The sequence below is a fragment of the Neocloeon triangulifer genome, unplaced genomic scaffold (genome assembly GCF_031216515.1).
Source record: "Neocloeon triangulifer isolate White Clay Creek 2 clone unplaced genomic scaffold, ASM3121651v1 ptg000004l, whole genome shotgun sequence".
In the NCBI taxonomy this organism is placed as follows: domain Eukaryota; kingdom Metazoa; phylum Arthropoda; class Insecta; order Ephemeroptera; family Baetidae; genus Neocloeon; species Neocloeon triangulifer.
Window position 1 is genome coordinate 4,172,561 of NW_026775547.1, and position 22,478 is coordinate 4,195,038.

General features: G+C 35.3%; 3 protein-coding genes across 4 annotated transcripts in view; 2 read left to right on the plus strand and 1 right to left on the minus strand.

Annotated features, from left to right (window-relative positions):
* The first annotated feature begins 759 nt into the window (after positions 1 to 759).
* Positions 760 to 2,864, plus strand: LOC132193659 (uncharacterized). Its single transcript, XM_059614471.1, has 8 exons — positions 760 to 982; positions 1,041 to 1,124; positions 1,263 to 1,368; positions 1,418 to 1,494; positions 1,555 to 1,740; positions 1,794 to 1,965; positions 2,388 to 2,467; positions 2,519 to 2,864. The coding sequence occupies exons 1-8, from the start codon at positions 790 to 792 to the stop codon at positions 2,719 to 2,721; spliced, it is 1,101 nt and encodes a 366-aa protein (XP_059470454.1). The 5' UTR covers positions 760 to 789; the 3' UTR covers positions 2,722 to 2,864.
* On the minus strand, positions 2,791 to 20,077 carry LOC132193657 (histidine decarboxylase). Of its 2 annotated transcripts, XM_059614454.1 has the most exons (16): positions 19,944 to 20,074; positions 11,120 to 11,289; positions 10,525 to 10,629; positions 8,575 to 8,747; positions 8,118 to 8,231; positions 7,770 to 8,027; positions 6,963 to 7,106; positions 6,624 to 6,690; positions 6,332 to 6,494; positions 6,206 to 6,276; positions 5,812 to 5,831; positions 5,654 to 5,752; positions 5,155 to 5,521; positions 4,165 to 4,335; positions 3,765 to 3,926; positions 2,791 to 3,698 (listed from the first exon to the last, which is right to left on the minus strand). In XM_059614454.1, the coding sequence occupies exons 3-16, from the start codon at positions 10,550 to 10,552 to the stop codon at positions 3,541 to 3,543; spliced, it is 1,995 nt and encodes a 664-aa protein (XP_059470437.1). In that variant the 5' UTR covers positions 10,553 to 10,629; positions 11,120 to 11,289; positions 19,944 to 20,074; the 3' UTR covers positions 2,791 to 3,540. The 2 variants fall into 2 exon arrangements, with proteins under 2 accessions (XP_059470437.1, XP_059470438.1); XM_059614455.1 differs by lacking the exons at positions 2,791 to 3,698; positions 3,765 to 3,926 and adding an exon at positions 5,015 to 5,027 and having other exon boundaries at positions 4,218 to 4,335; positions 19,944 to 20,077.
* Positions 14,069 to 22,478, plus strand: part of LOC132193658 (probable nuclear hormone receptor HR3) — an 86,534-nt gene continuing 78,124 nt past the window's right edge. Inside the window, exon 1 of the mRNA XM_059614468.1 lies at positions 14,069 to 14,452. Within this exon, the coding sequence (XP_059470451.1) occupies positions 14,434 to 14,452 (19 nt within the window). The 5' untranslated portion in view covers positions 14,069 to 14,433. The remainder of the gene's footprint in view (positions 14,453 to 22,478) is intronic.

The following is a 22,478-nucleotide window of genomic DNA, read 5'->3' on the forward strand; positions in this document are numbered from 1 at the left end:
TTTTTTTTTAAGTAATATTAACAGCAACAATTTTCTATCCAACCTTTGTTGTGGTGGCTTTCAGATCCAGATCAGAGCTTCGAAATAATATTTATTAAAAAGTAATAGTAAAAATAAATGGAAATATGTATACATATTCATTCAATTCAATTCAATGAACAAAAAAACATTAATTAATAAATGAATAAAAATCAAATAATTAAATAGTTTATTCAATAAAAACCAACCACAAAAAATAAAAATAAAATATCTATTTAATTTTAATTTACATATACATGTCTCTTCTTTTAAGTCAATAAAAAAAATTTAAAAATTGGAAAAAAGACAAAAGGGGTTCACAACTAGCTGATGTCTGCTGAAACGCCCGACATCAAATAAGACTCGGCCGCCGCGGTAAACCCACACCATAAAAATAACAATATCTTTCCAGTTTTTAAATTTAGAAAAAAAAATATAAACATTAAGTATTTAAAATTCAAGTCTTTTATTTTTATTCTTATAATAACATTCTTGTTTGCTTATGACACTGTTAGAAGTTATTTTCCCCCGTCTTTTTACATCAATTTACTCTTAATCTCATCAAAATGAAATTTGCAAATAATAACTCCATTGAGCTCCATTTAGGCGCAATGCATGTGAATCATCCATAATATATTTATAATGAAGATAAGATTCCATCTTGCGTTCGGCTTTTTTGACGTCACCAAAGGCATTTTCCGTTATCAAGGATTTGGGTGTCCATCCACAATAATCATTCTGATAAGAGTCACTCGCGCCTGTCATTCGAAGATGTGGCGATCAACCGTTGCCTTTTTCGTGCTCTCGTCGTCTTTGGTTTTGTTTTTCTCTTCTCTGGTTGTAACGCAGAACACTAATTGCAACTCATGGGGCTGCCTTGGTGAACCAGTGTGCGAGGAAGGCACAATTTTGACTCCGAATGTGACGTTGGGTAATTGCTGTCCTGGCTGCGTTGCGTATGTTGGTTGGTTGCAATAATTCAAGTGTGAAAATCAGTCAGATTAATTTTTACTGTTCCTTAGATCTTAATGGTAACTGCGCAAACGGAGCCAAATGTAAACCTGGACTTGAGTGTTTAAATGGAAAATGCAGAGTAGCTGCGAAAGGTATTAATTTTTCTCATAAATTATTCAATTTCATACATTGCTGCATTTTATATATAATTTATTTAATCGAATTTGTTTATTATTTTAGCAATAAGCAGTCAAAATTAAAATTTTACTTTTTAAATTTTAATTTTTTAGGCACATGTGAGAGTTACAAATTCCGAGATTTCCTCTGGGTCCCAAAATGTGAGCCAGACGGTTCTTTTTCTGCTGTCCAGTGCAAGGGTGAAAGATTGACGGGGAGGTATTTTTATTTGGATAATTTTTTAACAAGAAATTAACTTAATTTCTAGATGCTTCTGCTACTCCGAGTTAGGGAAGCGACTTTTCGGTCAGCAGTGGTGGAGTAAAGCCGAAAATATGACTTGTGGTAAATTTATAAAATAATAAATATAAATAAATCAAATGGAAAAAACTTCAAACGTTTCAGCTTGCAGTAGAAAAATTGAAGAATTGAAAAAGAAAGGTCGCGTAGACGTCACCCTTCACTGCACTTCGGACGGCAATTTTGACACCCTGCAGTGCGATTCCGGCATTTGCTGGTGCGCTGACGAGAAAACGGGACTGACTTTGGGAGAAGTTGTGCCTCAACCGATGATTGAACTGCTTCCTTGCTGTTAGGATTTAAAGATAATTACAAAATTGTGCTAAAACCAATTGAAATTTTAGACAACAAAACAGTAGTCGGGGACTCGTATGTGAGGAAATGCGACAGCGCCGCTTATTCTCTTGGCGTCATCAGGGACGAAATGAACCAGCACGGCACTCTCGGCGATCTTTTTGTGGGAAAGAATTGCGGCTATGATGGCTCGTATGGAGAGTATCAGTTTGAGGGAGGACAGTAAGTAAAATATAATTAAATCGGTGCAAAAAGCTATTTTTTTTTATTTAAGTTCAAAATTCATTCAGTCTAAATTTATTTAGCTCGTGTTTTATCTTGAATGTGTAAATTTGCCACTGCTTGATAAAAATTTTATCTTAAAATTAAGTGCCTTTCATCTTTTTCTTGGAAAATCTGCACCGCAATAAATTAAATAATATACTATCCTCAATTTTATTTGCATTGAATTTCAAAAATTACTAGTTGAAAATAACTTTATGCTACTTTTTTCTTTCAAACAAATCAACCAGGGACTTTTGTAACCTAAAATCCGCTAAAATCTCCTCATATTTAGGACTTTAGGAGCAAAAAAGACTTTTCAACAGGACCTTTATGTAAATAATTTACAAGATGTTAAATAAAATTTTCTTTGCTAAATTCAGGTATTACTGTACTTGGAAGGACAACAGTAAAATTGGAAGTTTCATGGCAGGCACGGTTCCGGTAGGAGGCTTAGACTGCTGTGAGTGGAAATAATTTTGATAATGGTGATGAGTCAAAATTTTAATTATAGATTGCGCCTGGGACTCGAGGTATTTCAAAGAAAGTGGTTACGGATTCACCATGCAATGCGCTGGAAGCGGAAGTTATATCACGTTGCAACAATTGGAGGGCCAGGCGATGTGCGTTGACAGAGATGGTTTTGCGTTCAAAAATGCTACTCTAGTTGGAGAAGCCTACACTTGTCCTACTACCCCTCCTCCTCTTTACCAGTAATTATTCAATTGTATCTTACCTCACTAATTTATTGAATATAGATTAAAAATTAACAAACCCAAATTTGTTTTTGGCACATACAACACAAAGTTTATTTATTTTTATTGCTCCTACAACAAATGCGCGAGTTTTTCATCACACATGTTACTTTTCATAAAATTATATCTAACAAAGCAATAAAAACTTTCTACATCTTGATTCCTTTCCTTGGTGTATAATATTTTTTATTATTAGTATTTATGCTTTTGAGTTACATTTAAGCCATAACAGCAATGTGCTCCGATTTACACTGATAATTTCATTAAAACGAAGCGTTATTAATTTTATAATCATTTGTCATTGCACAGCAGTATTTTTTCCATAATTACGTCTGGATAATTAATTAGACACAAATATCTTAATCGATGGAAAGTGAGGATTATTATCATCTAGTTGATTAATTTTAAGCATATTGGCTATGCAACTTGCCTTACACCAACGATGCGCGTATTGCATAATTTGTAAATAGGCAGGCGCCCACGGGCCTTTTGCTGGATTAATATTTTTATCAGAGTTCACATTGAATCGACTCATTCCGTCTAATGAAATTAATTAAAAATGAGCAAATTAAAAAAGATGAGCCAACAATGAAAGGGTACAGCTATTTAAATTTGGTCATTATCCCTAAAATTTGATTTTTGGAATTTAAATTTCTTTCTTCCTATTTTCTTCATTTTCAAGCCAGATTAACTTGTTATGTTACTTGTTATTTATTATATTATTAAATTGCAATCGGTTTTACTTTTTACTTGTTGTGAGTTTTATATGGAATCGTTGCGTTTACTGACTTTCTGGCGCACGTTGAGCTGCCAAACAGTGGCCGCACCTGTGACATGTTTTGCGAATCTTCATGATTCCTCCATCACCAGTTTCATCTTCCTCGTAAATGCAGCCGTCTTCTGGCCCGTCAAATGACCTGGATCTTCCGTTTTCACCACCTTCGAATATTAGAAAAAAAAAAATAATTTTCACCTCCTCAATAAAATAGCGTGAACTTTTCTAACCTGTGTCTACACTTTGCTCGGACTCGATAGACGCCTCTCTCATCAACGGCAACCCGGCAGTTGGATCACCCCTGGCTAAACTGCTTTGCACCAAATCCATTCGCGAGTCCAGTGAAAACTGCTTTCCTGACATCATCATTCCACGAATTCGGCGCCTCATTGCTTAAAATTCAAAATGAAAAACAAACAAAAAATTATGAACCTTGAGATGATGTTCTAAAGTGAAAAAATACTATCTTCTCCTTTTATTTATGATATTGGATTTAAGTTATTAGAAAGCCATATTATTACTAATTATATTTCTTATTAATTAGAAAAATATTTAGTGAAAAATGGCCCATTTTTCGAATTTCAATAACAAAATATGAGTTGGAATTTTGCAATTCCTTTGTTATCTCACCTGGACTCTCTTTCACGTCAAGTCGAAGCTGCGAAAATTTTCGAGCAAACTCCCTCAGAACGTCCGAGTGCTCAAAGATAGCAGCAAAACTGCCGTTGACGATCTTGGGTGACATTGGTGAATTCGCCAGCAGCAGGCTGGAGCCAAAGTCGGCATTCTTTTCTCTCGTTTCTGCAATCAGAGCGTCCGAGTAGATTTGAGCCTGATACCAACTGTCCTACCTGATATTCCAATTTTAGCTACGTAACAACCGTGCACTGTTTAAAATGTCGATCAAATAATGAATATTTAATTATATTTACATTTATTAAGTAAGAATTACTTCATAGTATAAAAGTATTCATCATGAACTTAAGATCTGTCGTCGAGATTAAATTTACACTGAATCTTTTCCCATGAAATTAGCTTACCCACATTTCATTATTTATAATAATACTATATAAATGATAATTATTTAAAAATTTAATTAGCATTTAATTTTAATAACATTTAAAACATAATTAAAACTTTTTAAATAAACAATTAAAAATAATTTTGATTAAATTTTAATAAAGAATTATAACAATTAAGATTATAAAAACAAATCACTTTTAAAAACAAACTGATGTTTATTTTTTTTTAGCTAAATAACATTATTAAATATGCTTACAGATTAAAAACAATCTTCTTGAAAACAAATTCAAGCAAATTTTAATTTAATTTAATACAATGGAATACTACAAGCATACAACTCAAATATGGTATTTAAGACTTTTTATTTATAATTGATTAATGTAAGATTTAATTAATTATTTAATATTTTACAATACAAAACGCTCTACTGTTACATAAAATTTACATCACCACTTACAGATTTTACACAGCTGTCGCGAGAGAGAATTATGAAAACACAACAATGAACGTGCATTATGAACAAATAAAATTTTGAAACAAATAAAAATCCGTATTAGAGTAAATATCATGCGCACGAAAAGGACCCTCTCCGCTCACCTGCGAGTCGAACCTTGGCCCTGGCCTCTGGAGTGATGGACGCGTCATCGACGGCCACTTTTGGCCGCTCCTTTTGCTCGTCGAGCACTCGGGAGGCGGTCGCCCTGATCACGCTCCAGTCTTTGGCGATGTCGGCGGCCGTCGTGTACTGCGAGGTCACCGTGAACCTGATGACGTAGCGGCCGCACAGCGAGGCCGGCACGCAGTGCAGTTGGCCGCCCGAGTTGAGCTTCTTCAGCAGTTTCTCCGTCAACTCGTTCTCGCCGCACAGTCGGAAACAAACCATGCCCAAGTGGCGGGCCGCCGCGATTTCGAAGCGCGGGTCGCTGCGCACCAGAGACTCGAACTTGGCCGCCAAACGAACCCCCTGCGGAATGAGCAGGTTTTGTTTTGACAGGCCAAAAACGTAAGACGCTTTAACAAGATACATGGTAATGCGAAACAATACAACAGTTGTTACACATGTACGTGATTAGCTATGCTAAGAAAATGTACTTGCCTCCCTCACGTGCCGCTGAAGCCCTTGAACTCCAAAGTTTCTAATCACAAACCACAACTTGAGAGCTCTGAACCGTCTGCTCAGAGGAATTTGCCAGTGCTAAATATTTCATTTTTATTAAAGCTTTGTTTCATTAGTAATTTTAATTAATTATTTACCATGTAATCAATTGCAAGACCTGATGATAAATTTTGATTAGCAAACGAAAAGAATTTAAAGGGGTATCAGAAGTAATCATTTTTACTCTAGAATTATAATCAGATGCAAAATTTTACCATTGAAATCAAATTCGCAATTTAAAAATAAACTCTAATATTAGTTCAAAATTGAAACAGGAGTCATCGAAAGCTCACTTTTTCTCGCCAAAAGCATTTCAATTTTGAGGGACGTGTTAAAATCTGAATGTCTGGAACTTCTTTTTGGTTTGAATTTTGTAAGAAACCTCGATTATTTCGATTTCAATCCTAAAATTGTACTTCTTTTGAATTCATGAATAAAAGTCCTTAATAAGGATGGCCTTTAAATAAATTTATAATAAATATTGCAACTAACCCGAGTTTTCGTGTTGGAGATATAAGGGCTCAACGTTGAATGTGCGATGCAGCGACCCACTGTTCTTCACCCTAATTACATTTTCAATATTATACATAAAATTTAAAGATTTTTCTACCAACGTACCACAAGGCGGTACAATCGAAGTGAACCATCATCCACTTGCTGGGGTTGAAAGCAAACGAGTCTGCGTGATCAACACCATCCAGCCAACCTCTAAACTCGGGACAAATAAATGCAGTGCCTGCGTAGGCAGCGTCCACGTGGAACCACATTTGTTCCTCGAGGCCTATAATATTTTTTCCATTTTAATTGGACGGATAGATGAAAAATAAAAAGAGCTGTTGCAGTAATTATTTTATAAAAAGAAATTGCATATTGTCTATTTACTAGGAATAATATTCAAGAAAATGCTCACAAATTGGCCCCAGTTCCTTGAGGTTGTCAAAGGCGCACGCCCCAGTTGTGCCCAAAGTTGCGCAAAGCTGGAAAACAAGTAATCCAGAGAAAAATATTTATTACAAAGCACAGTATGTGTCGTTCGGCATCAGATTTAAAACAAGTCGCTAATAATTGGGTCTCCCGGGACTCCAATTAATTTGAGAGCGGCTTACAACTTATTATTTACTGCATCGCGCGCGCGAGCCCGCTTATTTATGTAGTTCGCTTCTGAAGCCCATGTCCGAGGGCGAGCACTCACAAACATGTTAGAGATGCACGCCAAGGGCTTCGAATGGAAGCGAATATGAGAACTTACGAAGAAAGGAATGAGGCCCTTTTCCCGGTCGTGAGCAATGGCCTCTTTCAGGCGGTCCCCGCGAAGACTCAGGTTGTCGTCGCACTCAATGTAACGCATCTTCACGAGACCGATCAAGCCTGCTTTTTCTACGGAGGAATGGGCCTGAAACCATTAAAATTTATACAATTATTTTCTTTAGAAATGTTTCCGTTCAACGCAATTTTACTTTAAAATATTTATTTCGAGAGTCAAAATTTAATTTCATTGATTGATAGCAACAGATAGCAAAGCCTTTTTAAGGACACCAGCCACACGTTTTTTTCTTTACATTCAAATTAATATTTCATTGCAAGCATGATTAATGCCAAATTAATTAAATAACACCTGTTCCTACGATCACAGATTGCTTATTCTATTTTGATATCATATAATTAAATAGGCAGGCTTTGAAATTATATAATAACGCAAACAAAACAATTATATGCAAATCATTTTTAATAGTTAATTACGTGTAATAAAAAAATTATTCTAAAAACATTAAAAATAATTAAATTAGTAGCATACAATTAAAAAGTAACTTAAAAAAACTAAAACAAATTTAATCTGTAAGTAAATTAAATAATTTATTTGTATGTATTTGTTTATTAATAAGTAACTAACATTACTCATTGCAACAAATAAATTTAATTTAATAATATTATTCAATAAAAACTTGATCCACTTTACGAATTTTTAAAAGAATAATATAAAAAATATAAAATAAGCTGATGAGATATAAATAATTGATTATGTCTCTGCAAATAATTATAGGGCGAAAAATCTTACCTGATCAGAGCAGTATGCGACGAGACGGCTGTTGATCTCGGCGTCCTCCAGGTCAGGGTACTCCTGTTGGTATCGCCTGATGGCCTCCGTTCTTCCCGCCAAGAGACACACGAAGGTCGCCTCGCTGGCCGTGGTTTGGATGACGCCGCCGCCGGGACTGTCCCCGCGCAGGTGGAGGAAGTCCTCAGGTAGCCCCACCATTTGGCCCAACCAATTCATCACGACCGTTTCCAGCTCGGTGCACGCCGGACTGGAAGCCTGTCGAGTCGGTCGACCAAAGTAAAGGTCAAACGGCAGAACAAAAAAATAGTGCGACAAAAAACATTTGCCAGCAAAAAGTTTACTTACCCAAGTGAATCCCAGACAGTTGATGGCGTCGGCTAACATGTCCCCAAGGAGGGACGGGTACGAATTCAAAGCTGGGAAGTAGGCATGCATGTGTGGACTTTGCCAGTGCGTTACCTTTGACAAATTTATTGAAGTTGTAAGAATTTAAAATTTCTTAGAAATTTTATATTTAAATTCCTTAGAAATTTGAAAAAAATTATTCAATTTGCTATTTCTCACGATTTTCAAAAGGATTTTTTTTATTTATTTATAAATTAACTAATTATTAGTAAATCATTAGTTGATGAAATAATTCAAGTATTTTTTCTAAAAGAAAATAATTAATTAACGTTCTTCTTTAATTATTTTCGTAAAAAAAGAAGGGAACCTTTTTTAATTTTCATACAGTTTAGAATTAAATTGACTTTTTCTTTCATTTTCAGAATTAATTATAATAATTTAAATATAAATTTCCTACCCCAGGCATGATGACCCTTTCCACGTCTCCAAAAATAGTTTCCCAGGGTTCAGGTTCGTCAGGGGCGGCGGAAGGGACGAGACGACGCAGGTAGCCAGGTTTGACGGCTGGGAAAACGCGTCGGTCGCGAATGTTTTGCAAATAGTCGGCGATGTAATCGACCATTTCCTTGCCTGCGAACACAAAAAGAATGTTTCGTTGAGGAAGAAGTAAACATTTATCTCCGTTTTATTTACAAATTCGATTGGCGAGGGGAGAATTGAAAAGAAAGAAAATTACTTTTAATTGTCAGCGCGGTCTCTTAAGGGTTGATTGAAAAGAAAGCGCCCTCGACCCGAGCACTTTTGACAAGAAAAGCCTCTCGCACACCCACGCGCATTGTACTCGTCGCTGGGAAAGTGATTATTTTTGGATTTGCTTGGTTTTTTTTTCATAAATAAATAAAAAAAGGCTAGGGAAGAAAATGAGGTGAATTTTTTTATCTTTTTAAGAACCAATTTTAGTTTTTCCGATATTGTTATTTTCAAGCAATAAAAGTAAAAAATTGAAAAAAAAAATTTATAAACACTGTGGATGAAAAATAAGAGTAAAAGATATTTTAAATGTGTTCTTAAACGTTTTTTTTTAAGGTTTTTCATATTTACAATCAGTTTGACAAAATTTGCATATAATAAATTTTAAGCAAATTAAAAAAATAATATGTTCTACGTCAATCTTACAATTAAAAAAACGTTCTTTCATTAAGTTGAATATTAAAAAGGGCCGGTACAATTATATAAAAAAATACCAGACAGAGCGAGGAGAGAGTCTAAATAATAACCAAAATAAACAACACAAATAATCGAACGACAAAAAATTTAATTTCCATATTTATACCATATATTTACTTTATTTTTTACAAAGTGTAGGTTTATCTATACAGAAGAAAGACGCAAGACTTTCTGTGGATCGACGCGTTTGAGAAATCCGTAAATTCAGATTAGCGAGAGAAAGGCTGCGTATCGAATTTCCGCCTATATGTAAGGCAATTTAGTGTCCGGCGGCTCATGTCAGTTTTATGAGGCTTCGTCCTTTCGCAAATCCAACGATGCGCTGTATTCGCTTGCGTAATCTACGGACTTGGCCTTTTCTCACTCGCGCGGACTGTCAATACAAAATCAAGCTCGGGACTTATTTGCGTCAATCGCCAGCAACGCAAATCCTACTTTACTGATATGTTTGTTCCACCAACTTACAGAAGGAAATAGTAAACATCAACGTGAAATCAATCTGACAAGATAAATGAAAAATAGTTTCTTACAAGGTATGCTATCGATATGACACACCCCGATTTTAATGAAAATTGGTGTACAACTTCTAAAACCCACTGGTATCCCAGAACGGCCATTAATTTTTGCCCAATTTTCCTTGTTTAATTTTTGCCATTTAAACTCCATGTAATTTGAATTACATGGGAGAAATCAGATTTAGGCAACATATATACACAGAGGACGCTTTTGTTGCCTACATTTGATAATTTTTAATATGCGTTTTAATGAAAACTACCCTCCCTTGTGAAATTGGGCAACTTTTGATAGCCATTCCAGAACACCCATGGGTAGTGCAAGTTGCATACCAAATTTCAACAAAATCGGCGTGTGTCATCTCAATAGCTTACCTTGTTAGTGTTATTTTAAATTTTGAAAATAAATTATTATTTCTCATCTCAAACATTTTATATCAATGTCTAGATCAAATAAAAATTGAGTTAATAAAAAATGTAAAATACTATACAAAAATTGCTTACTTTCTTTACAAATTTTATGAAATTCAATGTGAAAATATTTGTTGTAAAAATGTTTGCTTTTATAACTTACAATTTAATCAAGCACTTATTCAAACCTTATGTCAATCAAGACAGTAAAAGAAAATTGTTTTTATGAATGCTAAAAATTTGTTAAGCAAACTCACCCCTTCTTCGATACTCCTCGCTGTCCATGGTTCAGAAACGCTCGGTTTTCCAAGGGTGGTCTTTTTGATGCCCTGTCTTGTGGGCAGCAGCTGATGTTGGTGCTCCTGCAGACAGACAGACAAAAGTGAGATGTCCTTGCGGCACGAGTGGCCGTCGTGGACGTTGGAGGGCTTCTCGTCGGCAGTGCGGCCCCCACTGCAAGAGAGCAGCGTGCTGCACCAAAGATTAACCTACTTGCACCGGCCTCAGGGATAAAATTGCTCCACACACACAACTCATTAATTTGATTTATGTCTAGCGAGCGAAATAATCAGCAACAAAAGTTATGCACCAGAAAGGGATTTTTGTGCACGCCACAGCTCACGTCAAATCAAAAGCTTTTAAGGGAAACCAAATAATTGCAAGCGGCTATTTCTTGCATTTCCTTTTCTAATGACTGATAAAATATGCCTTAAATATCAGCGAAATAATATAAAAAATAAAAATTATCAAAAACATACCAGATTTGACAGCAGATGCAAAAATCAATTAATTTTATACAAGTATTTCCTGTTAAATTATGAAATTTTTAATTTGTATCTCAAAATTTTGTACCTTGATTGGGTCTTGAGGACGTTGGGCCACCTGAGGAATGCTCGAGAGTCACTGCTTGCAAATCGAGAGAGGCGCTGGCATTTATGTCTCTTGCACATCCCTCTGCCGGAGGCGAAACCACCCCTATCGTGCCCCTCCCTCGAATCGTTGCTGTCTTGTGTCTTGCCCATCTGCAAAGTAGAAGAAAAGATTTTGTCTCAACTTTATACAACTAAATTTCCCTACAAGTGAATTTACAGCATTTTTATCAAATAGAGCCTAAAAACTGCAAATTAGTAATAAATGAATATACATAATTGATTTGAGATATTTTAAGAAGATAAATAATATTTAATTTTTTATAATAATTACAATTTATGCTAGTCAATAATTATAAGAGAAGAATGATAAAGACTTATATACTTTGGCTCGAAATAAAGACTTTTTAAGTATTATTCTCCTTTTCCATATTATTTTATTTTCAGATATTACAAATTGTGTCAATACAATTTATTTTTTTAACTTTGACACATATTTCGTAAAAATTTGTAAACATCAAGTAGCAAACAATTATGTAATTAAAATTTGACTTAAAGTGTCTCAAAATTATTTTAAAATCATTTGCAACATAAGTGAAATCAAAATATTCATTTTATTTCACTTATTAGATAAAATTTAAATATTTTCCTTGCCAAAAGTCTTTATATCTATTCATTTTCCGCTAAAAATTTACATTATCTTGGACTTCTTTTCACTACAATCTGAGTTATTACTGATGAGCTGCAATGATTTTAATACTCGATATAAATCATTTCTTAGAGTTGACTAGCCGCACGAGTGCCAAGTACAACTTTGCATAAAAATAGATTTTTTACGGCCTGCATGTATTAGAAGCGTGGAGAGATTAAACGGCACATTATGGAGTGTTTAAGTGGCACCTTCTTTAATTCCATCACGACGAAAGCTCACGAAAGAGAGATCGTTGATCAAAAGGCACTCAGCGTGAAAATGATCTCACTCCGGCTGTGGTTTTTCAACCTGCCGTTCTTTCGTTGTTGGCCTCGCGCGCCGAGCAGGTTTTGCACAAACAGTTTTGCGCGCACACGGCCTTTTGCACGGCTTGAACTTTTGCACTTTGCGCTTTCAATCCTGCACACATACATGCCTTTCGTCGTGATTTTACTTGGTTATAATTGAAAAAAAAATGTTATTAAAATAGGAATGACGTGAGAGCATATAAAAGTGTGTAAAGTAATAATATAATATATGCTTTTTTTTACTTGATAATTATATTGCCATAGCCGGTTTAACCAAGTAACAGATTTTAAGCTGATACCGCTTTTATTTTTTTTTATCATAACAAAACTTTAATGCCATTTTTTCTTTATATTCTTGAATATTTCAATATTGAATTTTCCCAAAATTCCCGCGGTAAACCCACACAATAAAAAAAGAACAATTAAAAACAGATATTAGATCCAAAATATGCTATACAATGCACGTATGTATAAAAATTACAAAATTTGTACCTACAATTTTAATATTTTGACCAGAACATGAACATAAATAATGAATAATGAACCTTGCACGGATATATTTTGTGGGAAAAAATGTTTTTATTAATATGAACGAGCTCAGGATGTTTGTAATTAATTATTATAATTTTATTTTTTATTTTTTGAAGCGGAGAAACCTGGTTTTAACTGAAAACTGAGCTGTGGAGGAAAAAATTGACTTTCAAGAATGGAATATCATATCACAATTTTAGCTGTTAAATATACAAAAATTATTTTCAACGTAAACTCTTAAATTTGAATTATGAGCTCTTAAGTGTTCCATGTTTATAAAACATATTCTTCCGCTTTTAAAATTAAGGGTCTTAAAAAGAATTTCGTCGTGAAAAAGAGAACGGTGATACAATTACCATAGATAAAAAAATAAAATATGTCATCATGTAATAATTGTACATCAGCAGTGGTAAGCATTTTCCTTAATGCCAATGAAACGCATAATATATACACAATAATTAGGTAGCTTCGTGACTACACAATAAGTTAATTCACTCTTATTCATTTGTTTTTTAATAGAAACGAGTCTGAATTGTATCACATATTTATACATATTAAAAAAATAATAAAAATGAGTTTCTGATACATATGTATAGTGTATTGTCAAGTTTATAATATAATATTTTATAAGTTATAATATCAAAATCTGATTATCTTCTGAAAAAGCAACTAATTTGATGATCAAAGATTTGCCAAGGTGCAAGAATTTTATCAATTTAATTCATATAAGTTTGTATGCTTCGCACGATTGAATAATATATTTATTTTATGTTTTTTTACAATATTAAAAGCTGCAGGTACTGAGAAAAATGATGATAAGTTTATAATAAGATTAATAAAAAATATATTAAAAAAACCAAATAATATTAAATAATAACAATTTAAAAATTTATCTTGTATTAACAAAAATATTTCATTGACTAAAAGTGAGTTGTAAAACTTTAAATGTGCAATACAATAAAAATAAATATGCAGAATCTAATAAAATGATTTCTTGTAAATATTTAAATGAATTTTTATTCCAGCACTAACAGAGCTAAGGCATGGCTTGTTTTTATGAGAATAAAAGCGGGCAGCGTGGTGGTGCCATCTGGCCTCGGGCGCCGGCGGCCGAAGCTGCTGGGGCCGCACGTTGTCGGGTCGGCGGGCAACGAACGGAGGCTGAACGCGCGCGACTCGCCAGGATATAAACAAAAAGGTCAACGTCCTGCGTGGTTGGCGGGGCCGTCGCGAGATGGCGACGCTGCGTTCGCCACCCACACTCGGCCGTAAAACCGTATAACTCGGCGTGTTATTTCCCGTAAATACGCGGTGGGAGGGGGTAAGGTACCGTAAGGTGCTCCAAGGGCTGCTCCCCACCTGCGGATGGACCGACGACGGCAATAATGACGAAGGAATGCCCGTCTTTGTGGTTAATACCGCTAGGGTTGCTGATGGAGGGGCGCTTGCTGCATGTGGTGCGCCAGCAGTCGTGAACCAACTCTCGGCCAGGACTTTTGGCTGCATCCGAGCAAGGGTTGACGCGGCCGGTGCAGCGCCAGGTGTGAGTGCACAGTGCTCGTCTCAAACATGCAAACTGCCATCTGAAGGACCTGCTGAACTCATTTAAAGGACCAGTGTGTTTATTTAGTACTTCTGCTGAAACGAAACCAGTGCAAAAACCCGCTTCTTCTGTACTTTTTCCTCTGAATTTTTTCTACTGATTTTGTGTTTCGGTGCCGAGACCAATTTCCGGATTAAGGACTCGCGGCATGATCATCAAGTGATATGCCCAGCACAATTAGAGGTAAGACCAATTTTATTTACAAATTCGAAAATATTTTGCTTGAATTCGGCCCGGGTGTTTTGCAAAGTGGCCTTCTCGGTACGCGTTCCCATGGCAACGGCGGCCGAAGCTCTCATCTTTCTCGTTCATTACGTACACGGGGCTGCACTCGTGCAATATGCGGCTGCACCGGCACGAGCTGCTTTTGCCTTTTTCTTTTTAATTTTGCTCGCGAGCTACGGCGAAAAAAGTAATGCCATAATAAGATTTTTCCCCACAACTGCAAATTATTTCTGCCTCGCAGAAAATAATGAAATTTCTCGCCTTCTTTTAAAACGAAATATATTTATGCCGTTATTAGATAATTCAATTCTTAATTCCTTCGATTATTAAAACGTGTATCAATTTATTGGCGTTCGAACTATGCTCTCTTGTAACTGTTCTAAACAACACTCGCACACACACACAACGCAAGCTATTCCATTGGAAACCCGAGAAGCATGACATGCAGCTTGTTAATATCCCATCATTTCCGGACGTACGGGAGTTTTTTTTTGGGAGGGAACGAATTTCGACTCGCAGCAGAAGATGACGACTGCTCAAATTTAAATGGCTGGGAACAAATGTTAATTTGTTTCAATTTTTAATATCCAAGCCTTTCAAGGAAATATTGGATTTGCAATCGTGCCAATCAAACGTCACAATTTATTGTTGATGGCTATTTTTGCTGGCGCTTTAATGGTTTTTTTATCTTGTGCACTGTTCAGTTTTCACAAGGTGGTGCCACTCAAGTTTGAGAAGACATTTGCAAACCATTCCGTTATGAAATGAATTTGCGCGCAAGTTTTAGTATAAAAAAATTACACAACAAATATTTTAGGCTTGAAAGAAAAATTCAAAATTTGATATAAATATTAAACAATCAAAGTGGCTTTAAAACATTTATAATTCCTTTTTAAAAAAAAAATCCACTTTAAATTTATTCAAGAACTTGAATTTTATTTTTTTCTCAACGATTTTTTTGTTTAAAATCTTTTCCTCGCTTTCAATTTTGCACAAAAGTGCAGGGTTGCAGCAGGAGGAGTGCGCAGAAAGCCGGGCATGGTCGAGGGTTTGCTGCAGCCCCGGGATTTTGCAAAATGTGCAGCTGTCGCGGCTGCACTTGGGGTGTTTCCCAAAAGCACACACCTACTTAGAAAGTGCAGTGTTGCAACAAAATAGGGTATAATAATAAGTTTTCGCTTTCCATGCACCCCATGGCGGAATTAAATGCATCCCAGGCTCACGTGGGTGTGCATTTGCAGTTTATTTTTTGCACGGTCGCGTAACGTGCCCTAATCCAATAAAATGGGCTCAATGCTCTCTCGGTAAAATAAAACACGCTTTTAGTGTTTTATCGCCTTTATAGGTTGAGCTCAAACACATTAAGGCGCAAAATTAATAACGTGTCTGGTACACGCGTCATAGAAAGACCACAAGTAAATTGTTTTTCTAAAAGCTTTTTTAAAATAAAATTAACAGTAATAATAACTCAAGCTATTTTAAACAATTTATTTTAAAAGTTAACAAGTTATTTACAATGTATTTTGGTATTAAATTAAATAGTAACATGTTTTTATTAATTTTTTGATTATAATTTTTTATTTCCTTATTTTAAAACTTGTACAAAAAATGCCACAATCAAAATATATTGTGAGTAAATTAATAAAAAACTTTTGTTTAAAGATGCTGTTTTCATTCCGTTTTTATTAAATTTCAGTTTATACTAATATTTCTTGTGTTCGAACTATTGGCAACTTGTTATTATGATTTCAAGGCAAACTTTTTCGATTAGTCCAATGTCCAATATATCTTATCAAATAATATTGACCCAGCTACTATGCAACAAATTTATTTATAATATAAGTAAATTTAAGGCTATGGAAAAATATAAAAGAAAATCAGCTCAACAACACTTGTCATTTTATTTCAAGTTTTGCAAATTTTCTCGTTTTTCTGCCGCGATAACATATATGAATCAGAAGTTGCGAATTTATGCACAACGTTCAAGTTGTTGAAAACACAATCAAAACTCCTGCAAATCATCGCGCATTGTGACGCGGAACCGCGAGTTTTGTGTTGTTGTGTACAAGAGAACGATGTTCCACATTTCTCGTCAATACCGCATAACGTTAATACATTATTATTTATTTTATTATGTGATGCTGACGAGCGCCGCTGACTGGTTCTTGCGCTCATCATCCTTGAAGGTTCGCTAACCTCTTGAATGGCGAGGATTTTTGTAATGAATGGAGTGTCTTTTTATGTGCTCCGCTTGCAAACACACACACGTTCACCCCGGCGTCTAAGTAGAGGCTCGTTTGCAGCGACGCATTTACCACTTTGAGCAAAAACAATATCGCGTCGTTAAAAGTTGAAAAATAATACATAAGTGATGGGTGATTTATCGCGCCATTTGACTCCTGCAGAGCTGTACAAAGAGAGAGAGAGAGATAAAACTCTCCGTTATAGAAAACTTTTATCATATTTTTAAACTTATTATCCAAATTTAAATTTTATTTGATTTATTATAAAAAATGGTTTATATCATTTAAGGATTGTCAAAAAAGTGTAGCTATAATCAAAACTGGTCGGAAACTAATTTTTAAATAGAATTTAAGAGTTAATGATTAAATTAACTGATAAATTATTAATTAACTACATTTTTAATTATCCTATTTTTATGAAGATTTTTTTTTATAAAATTACAAATTCTTAACAAATTGAAAAACCTTTTTGAAAATTAAATTATGAAATTAATGAAGTTTTATTTTGCTTTGCTTGTGGATTTTCTCTTTCATATTTTAACAAACTATGATGGAATATATTGGTGCACGTAATAAATAATTTCCCATTACTCTGCCGACCCGAACGCCCCAGCACACGAGCGCACATACACACACATGGCCACCGAGGAGGATAATTGCCGAGTCACGTGTCATATAAATTGTAATGAATTGCCGTGACATCTCCCTGGCCGGTGCAAGAGAGTGGAAAAAAAATCCCAGCCGCCCACGATCTAATTGAAAAATAATTGCGAAAATTCTTAAAAAAAAAAACAAATCTGTGGGAGGCTTGGAAATTAAAACGCTTGGAGGAAACGGAGAGAAAGAGGAGATGAAGCGGACTGTGCCTTTCTTTCTTTATTCTCTCTCCGTTTGCTTGCTTGCATGTCAACCTAACTGTTTTTAACTCCTCTCTTTATATAGCATTACAGCATCCTCTCTCTATCATTTACATAAAATTATATACACGCGCTTACAAAATCTCTCAGTGGGCCTGATTAGATCTTTGGGCGCTTTTTCACAAAATTACACTTCTTTCCTATCCTCGCATTTTTTTTTGTACTATTATGCAAGAGATAATTCTAAAATGAAGAAGAAAAAAACATGACTAGCAGCAAAAGATATTCGACTCGGCACGTTTTTCAAATCAAATTAAGAAAATATGCTCTAACAAGACGTGCTGAGTGAGTTTGATTTTACCGCTGCAGTACAGAGAGAAATATATTTTTATTGCACTTCTTGTAATAAAATTTATCAGACCTGAAATGGTTCAGGCTAATCAAAATTTATGAAAGCCCGAGTGAAAAAAGTTGAATGCAAAAATAATGCGAAGGCGGTTTGCGGCTTGCGTAGTCAAAGGATAGGAGCCACTGACCTGAGAGAGTCGGCACCTTAGAAAAAAGGATGTTCAGCCTTGTAAAGGTTGCTAGTCTTGGTGCAACATAGTTCAGAGGAAAAGAATTTATTCTACGTGACGATGAGTGAGAGACACGCTTGTTTAAACAAGAAAGAACGAGGAAATTGTGGATAAAAATTAAAAGTGCTTCGTCATGACCATAATTTTCAAATTTGTTGCTGGACAGAAATAAATTCCTAGAGAGATTATAAAGACACAATTCTTTAAGATTATTAAATACAATTTTTATTGCAAGTTAACACTCAAAGTGAATTTAAAAAAAAAATTAAAACCTAGCTTTAAAAAAAAAATTAAAATAAAAAGAAACATAAAAATCTAGGATTTCCTAATCAATGACACTAAATTATAAAAAAAATTTAAGCCAGCTGCTCTTTTAATTTTTATATTTTTCCAACGAGTTTAAATTGTCTATTTTTCATACTTTTTTGAAAAAAATTATTTATTTTTAAATTTTGTTGCAAGCCCAGAGGTGGTTGACTCTTGTCTGCTTTTGTGAGATGCGAAAGTTTATTTCGTGCATCGGAAAGTGCAGGGGGTAGTGGTGGCCGCGGGTCTATTTCTGTGCTCTCGGCGGTGCATCCTTTTCTCTCTCTCTCTCTCTCGCACACTCTCGTGGACACCACGCGGACGATCGAAATAAAAAGGTGTCCAAAAGGACGTGCCGCGTCTATTTCGAGGCATTCACTGTGCGAGAGCGGCGCACGTGGACTCGATCCAGGCAGCGCACAAAACAATAAAACAACCACTCGCGAGCACCTACATACCCAAGCACTTTTTTTTATATACGTGTGTTTGTGCGAGAGAAGAAAACCATAAAATCAACACCGACCGTTGGAATACGGCGCGCGGCATGAAAGTTCAATGCACATTGGTGTGGAAGAAACAAACACGTACGCGCACGATTTTTTGCAATTACATTTGATTGGTCAGCAGTGTGTGCTGTATAAAAAATCAGGAGCAAAGAACTCTTAGAAATTTTAATCTCACCGAATTTAGTAAAAAAGGAAAAAAGTAATGAATTTTTGGAATTAATTCTAAAAATTTGATTCAGGAAATTTTGAAACTGGTCTTCTTGATTTTCTTTAATTCAATAAAAAATACCGATTTTTGCAAATCATTTGCCATTATAATGCTGGACTAAAACAAAGTTTTAGATGAATCACATAAAAAACCTTAAAAAACTTTGGGATTAATTTTAGACTTAATTTCAAATTCTGAGATCTTTTGACAATCATCGCAGTAATTTAATTTCATAGCAAAAAAGAAAAGAGTAAAATTTCAGAATTTGAGCCGAAAATTCACATTTTTTAAAGAAATGTTTTAATTTTCTTGACACTCAAAATATTTCTCCTTCAATATCAAATTACGCAGAGCTAAGCGATACATCATGTTTTTTGTTCGCTGCAAATCTAAAGGCCAAATCCTCAATTTGTTCTTTGACTCGAGCCAAAACAAAGAATAATTCATCAGCTAATCAAGCGCAAATATTGCATTGTTCCAAACAACAATGTGAGGAATAATAAAATCAACAAATAACGCGTAACGGTGAATCGAAATTTAAAAGAAAATTTCAGCGAAAATCGAATGTAGGTGAAAAGTAAAGGTTGGGTTCAACGGCCCAAATTGCAATGGTGCATCTCGTGCCGAGGCAAAGTAGGCCTCTCTGTTGCGGGCGTTCGTTCGCCGCTTTGGAAAAAGACAAAAATCTAACTGTAGGCAGGCAAGCTGTGCGTGACGTGGCCTGCCGAGGAGAGATGAGATGGTACAGTACCTCATACTGGCGAGGAGTGAACCGACTACGTCATGGATAACGGAGTTAGCTGTTCACTTGGCTGGGTAAAAAAATAACATTGAGAGGAATAGCGGTGGCTCGGCGCGCTGTGAGAACTGAGGCACGGGGCTTGAGAGTGCACTTGGACAATAACCTGAGGAAGACCCGAAGCGCTGCTGCCAAACCGATGCCCGCCTCCAGATATAGGTCTCGCTGCGTTCGTCGGTTCGCCGTCGGCAGGTTGCGGCCCCGAGAATTAATTTCGGACGCGAATTCACGGCTGCTTTTTTATACGCTGGGAAGAGCGCGCGGTGACGGTTATTCGGCTGCTGGTTATGCAATGGTATAGCAAAGCGCCGGTTCGGAATAACAAAATAAATAATGCTACGTTTCTCTCTTTAAATTAATATAGATTTTTTTTATTACTAGTAGTTTCTATATAATTTAAAATGGCGCTTTTTAGAACGAAATCATAGGAATTTAATTGTTTTTGGGCATATTCGTTTCCATATTTTGGAATTCGGTATATTTTAAGGAGTCTCATCAGCTTAAAAGTGGCCAGAATAATTTTGATGATGTAATTGTATTACGTGTTTTTAGTGATTGTTTCAACCTCTAACACAACTTTGATTAGTCTTGGAATGAATCTGAATTTTTGAAAATTAGCATCGATATTTGTGATAATTTTTAATATTATTAAATAATATTTGACAATTTATAAAAAAAAACTGACCCGATTATGATCAATGGAAATATCAGAAAATGAACATTATATCACATCAATTCAGTCTGAAGAATTTAATAAAACCCACCATTGAGCTAAAATTTCTTTTACTTTAGACAAACAAACAAACAAATTTTTTATAGATACTAACATAATTTCATTATAACATTAAAATTACTAATAATACTAATTTATTAAAAAAACATTTGATATTCTTTTTATAACAGCATTTTGTTTTACATGGAATTTATTTTTAATTTTAATGCAATTTAAAGTGAAATATGATTTAGCGTTCAGCTTAATATATTATAACTAATTTTTAAAAGAAAATATATTTTAGGCGGCTCTGACACATTGTGATTGGAATTGCCAAATTAAAATTATTTAGCTTTACGTGAAGCAGTGTGAATAGTCTGACATATAATAATTTGAAGGAACATTTTTTTATTATATAATTAATTGAATGGAAAAATTCTACACTTGAGTTAATTGCGCATCTGCAACAAACTGATGATACATAAATATAAGATTTCATAATTTTAATTTCATTCTGTTAAAAAATGTAACCAAAATTGTGCCGCTAAAACAACAAATTTGACTCGTGCGTGCCCGCAATCTTTGATTGAAAGTTGGGGAAAACCCACCCCTGTGGAATAAATTTTCACTCATTATCGCAGCCCCGAATTTATTGCGGTGTGTGTGGGTGTCCTTATCACACACGCGCCGTTCCTGCTGGCTGCTTGGACGGGTGTTGTTGTTCGCCAGCTGGGTTGCATACCCTCTCTCTCTCTCTCTCTCTTGGGGTGCATGGCATGGGGCGGTGTAGGCCTGTCGCTATCGACCCGCTCGCGGCTGCACATGCACCCCGACCGCCGCCGTCGCCGCACCCCCGCCCGCCCTCAGCGGCCATCCACCCACGGTGCATGCAACCCGCACTGCACGCTCCCGCTTCTTTGTTGGGCTCCGAGGACAGCTTTTAGGCCTGCCACGTTTTCCGCTCAAATTTTCCGCTCTTGGCTCTGTTCCAGCACTGCAATTTTTGTGCTGACAAAGAAGAAAAAGAAAACTGTATAAAGAAAATGTCAAATATAGATATAAATAAAGCAAATTAATTTTTTGACAGATATGCTTGAGAGACAAAAACATTAAATAGTTTAAACTTCAGCCTTTATTTGAATCAGGAAATGATTAAAAAAAATCAACTAGAGTTTTTTTGTTTAACATTTTCAAATATTTCCCCTATTGTGAGAAAAGTGATGAAATTAATAAAAAAATGTTTATATCCAATATTCAATTCTTACAATATTTAACTTTTTTCTTCTTTTTCTATTCTAATTTTTTCTTTCGTTGATTTTTTGTTTTAGTTTCTTTATAAGGCAACCTATTGACTAAAAAATTAAGGATTTTTTCAAACTTGATAATTTCGTAAAAAATAATAAGATTTTCTGATACAATTAGTTTAGGAGAGCAAATTCATGCTCAAATTTTTGCCTTTTTCATTAAAATTTATTTCCAAATTATATTTCCCACGTTTATTTCCTCGAATAAGTGATCGATAAATGCAGTTTTTCCTGAAGTCGTCAGCTTCCCACGCACCCAACTTGACATTTTCCCGTCATTGAAAACAAAGCCGGCTGCATTTACGTCGCAATTTGCGCAGCCACCCGTTCCACAATGTGCAGCTGGAAACACCCCCGTACATACACCCCTGGTTGCACCTCGCATTTTATTTTTCGCGGCAGGTATAAAATTGCATTCGCCTTTGTTGCCGCCTGCCGCGTCGTCATTATATTTGAGATTATTGCAATTAC

Bases quoted from the DNA above. Each gene is read 5' to 3' on its own strand.
- LOC132193657 (XM_059614454.1), bottom strand. From the start codon at position 10,552: ATGGACAGCGAGGAGTATCGAAGAAGGG. The intron at 7,107-7,769 runs GTAAGATTTTTC...TAATGGTTTCAG, and splicing joins TCGCATACTGCTCTGATCAG to GCCCATTCCTCCGTAGAAAA. The intron at 3,699-3,764 runs GTTAGAAAAGTT...TAATATTCGAAG, and splicing joins CGAGCAAAGTGTAGACACAG to GTGGTGAAAACGGAAGATCC.
- LOC132193659 (XM_059614471.1), top strand. From the start codon at position 790: ATGTGGCGATCAACCGTTGCCTTTTTCGTGCTCTCGTCGTCTTTGGTT. The intron at 983-1,040 runs GTTGGTTGCAAT...ACTGTTCCTTAG, and splicing joins TGGCTGCGTTGCGTATGTTG to ATCTTAATGGTAACTGCGCA. The intron at 1,369-1,417 runs GTATTTTTATTT...CTTAATTTCTAG, and splicing joins GGTGAAAGATTGACGGGGAG to ATGCTTCTGCTACTCCGAGT.